The sequence below is a fragment of the Haemaphysalis longicornis genome, unplaced genomic scaffold (genome assembly GCF_048455015.1).
Source record: "Haemaphysalis longicornis isolate Haplotype H1 unplaced genomic scaffold, Haemaphysalis longicornis Haplotype H1 scaffold_1, whole genome shotgun sequence".
Classification (NCBI taxonomy): domain Eukaryota; kingdom Metazoa; phylum Arthropoda; class Arachnida; order Ixodida; family Ixodidae; genus Haemaphysalis; species Haemaphysalis longicornis.
In genome coordinates this window covers 430,283,262-430,291,994 of record NW_027526203.1, presented here as the reverse complement: position 1 = coordinate 430,291,994, position 8,733 = coordinate 430,283,262, and the positions used below count along the sequence as shown (strand labels likewise).

Here is an 8,733-nt window from a genome sequence, read left to right as displayed (position 1 = left end):
TAGTTGCACCAGTACACCAAACGAAAAGAACTGCCTAGTTTCCCAATGAAGAAGTTCTAGAGTTCGTGTAATCATTTTTCACGGTGATTCAAGTACGTCTGGAAACCGAAGCAGTCTTCCTGAGATGAGCGATTGGTTACAGCACATGCTGTATACGCACACGTCTAAAAAGTTGGCTCATTTCGTAATGAAGCTAGGACAAAAAAAAAAAAAGAGAGAGAGAGAACATGTTCGCGAAATGAGTGCTTTAAGTGGTCACACGGGGCGTGAATAGTTGGATAGCGTACACAAGTCATAACAAGCTTAGCCTAGAATAAGGGTAGTTTGTAGTTTTCGTTTTTTTTCCCCTTCCCTCCTGTCGGAATTCTGGGGTGCTCCGTAGTGTACCCGTTTGAGTGACATGCCTGAAAAACGCTGGAATTTTTACGGGTGTAGCGCAGTAGCCAGGTGTATGGCGTAAACAGTTATACCTAACTAGATTATGTTCAGGATAGCTTCGTGGCGATTGGCGGATTGACAGGTGATTGTTCTTTCCAGCCCCATGCTAAGTTCACAGGTTGGCGGCATCTCTGATGATGCGCATGTCGCACATGCGTGCTGCTTGAGTGGCTATTTATGTGGTCGCCATATAAACATCCGCAGCTAAGGAGTCGGCCATTGTCGTTGACTAACACTGACTATGCGCTGGAAAGTCTGTCCTGGGTCAACCCATCCATCCCCTCCTCAGTCGGTTTATCAGGAGGAAAACTTGCTGAGGTGAAGGTCTAGGCGCCCTGCCTAAACGGACTCTTGTTACATTTTAAAAATCTTTTTTCAACACCTAAAAGGCTTTTAAAACGTAGTCAAAAGCGCATCCAGCACGATCCGGATATCGGTGTTGTACGCACACCAGATAACCTGGATAGTGGCTGAAAACTTTTTCTCTCTCCTTGCGTTATTCAGTCTTTGAACGTCTATAATAGGACTGAATTTGCTCAGTGTTTCTACAAGCAACATTCTCTCTCTCTCTCTCTCTCTCTCTCTCTCTCTCTCTCTCTCTCTCTCTCTCTCTCTCTCTCTCTCTCTCTCTCTCTCTCTCTCTCTCTCTCTCTCTCTCTCTCTCTCTCTCTCTCTCTCTCTCTCTCACGCACACAGAGCGTAGTCGTGAGACGCGTCGATATATATTTTTCTCGCACTAACTTTTTGCGGAGGTGAGCCAGCGCCTGATGATCTTTGAATTGGACCGCGTAGCATGCAGGGGCCAGATGTGTTCGGAATGTCGGGGGACGAGAGCCGGCGTGTTCAGCATGGCATGTCCGATGGGCATGAGGGCTTCGCTGAGCGCAGGAGGAGGTATCCGCGAACACAGTAGGGGGCGTAAGACGGGTATGAAATGCAAACTGCAGGCGCCGCCGTGGTGAGTGTTAGCGGGCTGTCTGCCGTAAGTCTGCATACCGGCTGCTGCAAGCTACTCTACATGTTGCACCCAGGCATTGTTTCTCCGACCATCTCTTGCACGACGCACTGTCGACATCCCGTCGCCGATATAACGCAATGTCGGCGACTGTTCTTTCTAATGCGCCAGACTCTGGCCATGGCACGCGGCTGTTCCCCGTTTCATCCACTCTGCCCATTTTGTTCGCTCGATCTGTGCTATTCTTCCCTGGGCGGCGGCTCGAAGGCGACCGCCGGGAGTTGGGGTATCATTTCTGCCCGCGACCATCATCGATGCGGTGGCCATTACGGCTGCAGATGATGGGTGCAGAGCAGCGGCGGCGGCCTTGAGCGGCGGGCGCATTCCCGTTGCATAACGGGGGTCCCCCCATCGGGCCCGCGGCGGAAGCGCCCGGGGCCTGTCGCCTTGGCGGAACCTGTTTGGCCGTCCTCGCCACCTGTCCTTTGGGCGCGCTCTCCCTTTCGCCCGGTCGGCTTCGACCTTGCCGCTCGTTTCGTCTCTCCCGGCGACGAGGAAACGCGAGCAGGAAGCCCGCTTTCCGTCTCTCGCGGGGGGGTGAGGCTCGCATCTTCCGGGTTGCGGCGACCGGAAGCGGCCACTCTCTTCCGAGCGCTTCGGCCAGCCGGCCGCGCAGCCATGGAGCCCGCCATCGTCGCCGTGGCTTCGTGCTTCGACCGCGCCAACGACGTCTACAAGGTGAGGCCCACGTGGCCGCTGACCGCTTCTAGCCCCGTGCGCACCCTGGCTGTCCGCTATATTGTGTGCCGCCTACCCGGCGGTGGTCAGGGCTGCCGTTCGTCGGTGCGATACGACCCGAGCGTTGCTTCGTTGTGCGAACGGTGTTGTGACGAGGTGCGCTTGTGCTTCACTGAAACGAGCCTCCTCGTGCGTAGATTCAGCGCGGCCCTCAGTGGCGTGGCGATTCAGGAAAGTATACCTACGCTCACTTTTGATCATGGGTTTGTGCAAGATTGATCCCCGGCTATTTTGCTCCGTTGCTGCTCTGTTGATTTTTGTGCCCCCCCCCCCCCCCCCTACGTGACGCTCAACTCGGGTTACTTTCTGACGCCACACGTGAGGTGTGAGGCTACAGACTAACTAGCGTTTTCTTTCGTCCGCTTCTGAGGCACAGTCCTCGGGAATCGGTGTGCTCGTGATCAGCATCATCCGTGTTAGCGTTGTGATGCGGGGAATGAGGTGAAATGTCGTCTCCACTTACGGCAACTGAGCCCTCCTTTAAGAAGGCAGCACTTGCCCCATCAGTCACTGATCCCCCATATTCAGGCAGCACTGTCCCCTAGAAGGCTGCCTTTAATTCCTGGCGCGCTCGTTCTCTGCAGCATTTTATCTGCGGGTGACTGCTGAACCCTCGTTGAGTTACGCCTTGTTTTGTTGAAATAGGCTGTTTGTAGCCCGTGGGGGCTTCCGCGTTTCGCCTTCGTCTGGAGCAGGGGTCGGCAACCTGCGGCCCGCTAGCCGCATGCGGCCCCCGAGGAAGTATTGTGCGGCCCCCGGCACGTCAGAAACCTTCTCCCTTTGTCACGAATTCCTATCTAGCTGAAGGCTGACATGGAAGTTTTAACCTCGAATGGGTTAGACAAGAACAAAGCAAGATCGCTTCCACTTGGCATTGCCACCCCATCTTCACACTTAGCCAGATAGCGTATTCATTCCTTTGGTTTCACCGGTCCAAAAATCCCCCCCCCCCCCCCCCCCGTCCTGATTTGCCGTCCGGCCCCTTCCGTGTCGGATTCGTGCAGCTCGGCCCTCCACCCCGAAAGGTTGCCGACCCCTGGTCTGGAGGATGCAAGCTTTTTGCTAAAGAAAAAAGCTTAAAGCTTGCATCCTCCAGACCGGGGGCGGCAACGCGGCTGCGGTGTTCGGAAAAGCGGCATTTGCTCAGTCGATGTGCAACCTCCGTCCTTGGGTGAACAGGATGCCGCTTCGGATATCACAGCAATGTATTTATTGGCAATGGCAATGCAAGCTGCCGCCACTGCAAGCTTCTCTGGTTCGATGCCAAGGTGGTGCGAGAGGGCTTCGTAGGGATGCCTGGGGGGAAAACACGCAAGTTGGCTGCACTTCAGAAAAACTCGTTCGTCGGCATAACAAACGCTGACATATGGCTCCTTTTGCGGTTTGGTAGCACTTTCCGTCTACGATGACGTCTAAGAGTCTCGCTTTTTTCGAGCACTCCCGAAGCGCGCTTTCGTCTATCCATGTACCCCACGTGCACCTATCGATGTTTTATGCGGCTGGCCGGAAAGGCTGATCGACGTGGTGTGCTCGAAGCGAAGCTCGGCTCTTTCGACTCCGCGTTGGCGTCGTTCGATGAAGCCACGTTCGTCTGCCCGTACCGGGCGGCTGCCAGATGCCCCCAGCATGGGGCCAAACACATCTGCAGCGGCCTTGTCCTTGGCGCCGCGTCCTTGTTGGCTGCTTGGATCTGTGTGGAAATGTGTGGCAGCCTTCGGGACGCCGCCTCGCCCTTCGCGAAGGCTTGCCCGTTTCGCGATGGCCTTGTCTGGCAGATGTTGCCGCTTGACGGCGCGTGCCCATTTCCCTTCGTCGACACCACTTGGCGGCCGAAAGGAAAAGCGAGGTGCTGGAAAGCTGCGTTAGTGCGCATTTCTACTACGAGGCAAGGTGCTGTATGCTTCATAGTCTCTCCGAAAAAGCGAGACAATTTGGGTGTCACACGATCCTCACCCGCACTGTGCAGCCGCAGGGCAGTTCGGTGATGTGAATGGCCCTGCTTTTACGGAAGGGGACGTAGAGATGGAAGGGCTCGCCAAGAGTGCATGACCGTCATGCACTTTAGGTAGCACTTGGTAGGTTACGAAACTCGGTACACAGCTGGCTCTGGTTTTGCGCCCTGAAGTCGACTAGTCGAGCTCTGGGAGGGGAGAGAACCTGGAGTTTTGATTTGTTTCCAAAGTTGCTTGATTGTATAATTGATGCCACGTGTGTAGGAGTGACACTTTCGTTCGGGCACTAGTTGGCATGGACGCACTTGAACGTGCGGCTATTCCTACGGCGTATCGCACTGGTTTCCGACGAGAGCGAAACGGAAGTGGAAATAACAAGACCCTCAGTTGATTTCACGTGCTACCATTCCATCGTGGGAAGGGTGCTGACTATGCAACGTTATTTTGCTGGGCCTTGCATGCGTGAATGCCAGGTTTTCTCGCGGATTCCCTGTGTGGGGTCCGCGAGCAAAAGGGTATCTCCGCAGGGTCGAGGGAAGCAGAATGACAATACTGAATGGGTCGTCTCTATTTCGAACGTTCGGGACACTTGAAGCAAGGAAGGTTAAAATACTTGTGGTTAAAGAGCTTGCATCGCGGCTCGTCCGACTAGAGCTGGGCAGTTGTTGGCGCTAAAGAGAAAGAATGCTTTGGCGTCTCGCATCGCTACGTGCATGCACCCATGACGTTACGTGATGGCATCTGGCTCAGCTGGCGAGCCCAAGATTGCCGCATGTGCTGTTCGGTTCCTACATCTTCGCACCAGCCCTGGCGCTTGCTTCAGGCACACTCCGCTGCTGAGAGGCCCTTTTTTGTGCGTTTGCGCGGCTACAGCTTGCACAAAAACTTAAGCTCAATGTACGTCACTGCGAGCCGTCACTGCCCATGTGTGGATTGGACGCGTTCGAACCAAAATTAAATGGAAAACGATCCTAGCGGGACAATGCTGCCACCACTGAAGTAGGTAAATGATTTTTGAGCATGTTGTTCCGTGGGGGCCCGCAGTCATCTTGTCTCTGCAGCAGCAGGCTTACATTGTAGCAGTGAAATGGAAAGCTTCACCACTCCCGTATGCATCTGACGTTCTGCTATACTAAATGGTGCACCACGAGTGTCTTAGTCCGGCTACGCTGATCCATACTCAAACTTTTTAGATTTATGACTTATCCCTCACGTATCGAAAACGCTTGTGAACCGCAGTCACCTTAAGAGATGCGGGTAGTTAATATAGCTTGAGCGGGTTATAATTGATTTCTGCTGCCATCTCAATTGCTTCATTTTCGAAGCACCACCCCCATCGCTTTTGTCATCATGACATGGCGGTAAGTCCTCTCTGCGGACTTATTTGCGTCGCGACAGTACGCAGGGCAAAACCTCCGTGCGGGTTTTACCCTGGGAATGAAGGAAGCCTTTGAGTACACATACGCACTCCCGATCACTCGATCGATGAGTCACCTCCAACATCCCAGACCTCCTTTCTCGTCCGGAATGTTCGAGGCGCGTTTATTTTGCTTTTTGGCGCACGAACGGCATCAGCTTACAGTTTTGCGCGAAGAAAATAACGCAGAAAAAAAAAAAGCTGGAAAGCGAGGAAGGATTCGTCGCGTTCATTTCCGCTTCATTTCCGTTCAACTCACCCATTTGCAGCTTTACAGAATTTTCCGTGCGTGCGTGCGTTGCAAACGTGTCTTTCCGCTCGCCAGCGCTGCAGATGACGTGTGTGTGTGCGTATATCAGAGTTGCTAGACGATTTGGAAATTAAAAAGAAATGCATCCATTGCGTAGTTTAAAACTGCGCTGCTTGTGTGTGAAAAGGTAGGTACAACGCTAGGAAGCAGGTTGCGCTGTTTATATTCATTCTACCAAACAAGTAGCGCGGCTTTAATTAACAACTACAGATGACTCTAAGCTTTATTATAGCATGCTCCCAGAGCGTGTACAAACGAGCGTTCTGGTACTTGGCATTTATTGGAAATGGCCTCTGCGACGATTTTCGATCGAAGCCGTGACCTGGTGTGTAGTTAGAGGACGCCTTTGTTTCTGCGGCTCAGCCCCGGTTGAAGCTAGCGGGAAATCTTGCAGACTACACATTTGCTAGGAAGGTTGCCTATTAGCAAGCAGACAGAAGCTAAGAAAAAAAATCATTACCCATATTCTACTCTGTCAAGGTGGATGACCGGCGTAGCAATTTTTAGCATGCGACATACGAGGTGACACAATTTATTTGAAAGGTGTGAGCAAATTTTATCTGCCTCGAGCGTTAACGGTGGTCATCCCTAAAGACAGACGCATGTGTACACGCAAACACTTTTCTGACTCTGATTATTTTGAAAATGGCGCCTGTTGATAACTGTAATCTACTCAAGACGCACGCACATCCAGGTGATGAGACGTATGAGCTTGAGGCCTGAGTCATATGCTTTGATCTCGAAAATGGTGCCTGTTATTTACTGATCTACTCAGGGTGCACATCCAAATGATGGCATGCATAGGCTTGAGACCCAAATCATGTTGTAAACGGCGTGCGACTTTGGTGGTGACCGCGTTGCTAATGTCACAAACACGGGGGCGTTTATCTTCCAATGCCTATAGAGCGCTTCGCACTTCAAAGACGAGTGTAGCCTTTGTAGCTCCTGTCCGCAGACATGACAAATACATGGAACCATAGCCTCGTAAGCTTCGTCTAAAAGTAAATATTGCTGACCTTAGCCAATTCCGTAGCTAATTCCCCGAATGGATATGTGTCATTCGTGGGTATTATCTTATACACGGTCACGCGTGACGAAACAAGCAACGAGAGACTGACTGCGTAACTCCAGAAAGGAAAACAAGAATCCGTTTCTTGCTGCAAGCGGTACTGGCAAAGGGATCTCGCCGTCGCCTTGCGTGGTGGGGTTTCACTAAGCCAGTTTGCGCGCCAAAAATCGACCTCCTGGGCTCGCAGCCCGTGGGTTTATACTTTACCACAACATTCTGCGGCGGCCAATCATTGCGATCGAGTGGAGAAAAAGTAGGTCAGTGCTGAGGTCCAGCATACGATTTGACAGGAAAAATGTGGCCTGCGCTGTTACATTATTCACCGACGCAAACGTGCTGATTTGCATTGCGCGATGTGTCACGGCCCAGGCCCAATCTCAAAGTGGCTCCTTTGACGTAGCGATTGTTCGTCATTCAGGGGCATTGTGGGGATGCACGGAAATTTTCAAGAGTGCAGTTGCTCTTCGATATCCGTTAGCAATTCGCCGCAGTCACCGGACTAACAGGGACATTGACTGAAATTCGCGGGAAGAATTCTCGGTGCTGTAAATAAGCCGTAAGCCTTGAATGTTTGCGATGTCAAGCTGAGGCCAGGGCATGTGTGAATAGATTCGCGCGCCAATCACCTCTTAGTCCTACAGGGCACACGCAGATTGCAGGTCCGTTAGGCCTGCTGCTTGCAGACTGCACATTTGCTAGGTATATTTTGTGAAACGGGTCGCAGCGGTGGCGTTCCGTGGTATTATTACTGAGCACGGATGTTGTGTGTTATACACGCGCACCGTAACCTTGTCGCTTTCTGTGCACGCGAAGAAAGGGATGCGGAAACGCTGGTCCGGAATGTTTCCATCATTCTGGGAACGATGTGGCGCTCGAGCAGCTGCTCTAGCGCCCGCCGCATAAGGATTTCTGCTGTGAGGTCGCGGGTTCAGTTCCCAGTCTCGGAGCCGGTATTTCTGGTCGACACGAAATGCAACATCGCCAGTCTGCGCGGGATTTTGCGTGCAACAAAGAATAAAGAAGAAATAAATAATATTCGCGTGTCTATTCCGCTCAAGGCGTACCCGTGCAGCCAAAGCATGGGCACGCTTAAGTGCGGGAGTGAGACCTACTTATTGCAGACATATCGCCACGCTGTGCTTGCTTTAATCCGAATGTCTAATTATACCTGGTTTATCTCCGTGAGCCCCCCCCCCCCTTTTTTTTTTTTTTTTTTCACTGATCTTGATCGTGTGACGGGTGCTTTTGGGGATGGCGCGGGACGAAAGAAACATCGCCATTGAGATAAAACCCCTTTCGTTATCACAAGGCGCATCATCCGATAACGTCGAGTGGCCGAGAGCCAGCAGGCCAGAGGAAGCCCCATTGTCGCTGTCACCTGAGGGATAAATTCAGTGACTGCGTTGCAACATCTAACCTTGCTGTCGTTAAACGCCATCCACAAAGCTACCGGAGCCGGGGATGTCATGTAGGCTAATCGATCGCATGGCTATAGCTTCAGAAATAATCTCCATGGTCCTAACCGGGCACGCGTCCGAGGCAGGTGGGGTGGCCGCCTCCTTTCCTTCCGGAATGAAACTGCCTTTTTCGACGATTAAACAAACCTATGCCACTGGGATGGCATTAACACCAGTTTTGCGGCAGCACTGTCGTCATTGATCTTCGCATCTCAGGTCTAATGCGATCACCCGGTGTTGAGGTGCACAAGCCCATTGCTGTATTCCTTCCTGGCACTCGGCGATGCGCTGCCACCCTTTGCCTCAAGAAACGGTCGAGTTGAAGCGCATGGCCACG

The 8,733-nt window shown here is 52.4% G+C and overlaps 1 protein-coding gene across 1 annotated transcript in view; it reads left to right on the top strand.

Moving 5' to 3' along the window:
* Window positions 1–1,938: 1,938 nt before the first annotated feature.
* LOC144155716 (E3 ubiquitin-protein ligase AMFR-like) overlaps window positions 1,939–8,733 on the top strand; it is a 75,788-nt gene continuing 68,993 nt past the window's right edge. Inside the window, exon 1 of the mRNA XM_077687329.1 lies at window positions 1,939–2,131. Within this exon, the coding sequence (XP_077543455.1) occupies window positions 2,072–2,131 (60 nt within the window). The 5' untranslated portion in view covers window positions 1,939–2,071. The remainder of the gene's footprint in view (window positions 2,132–8,733) is intronic.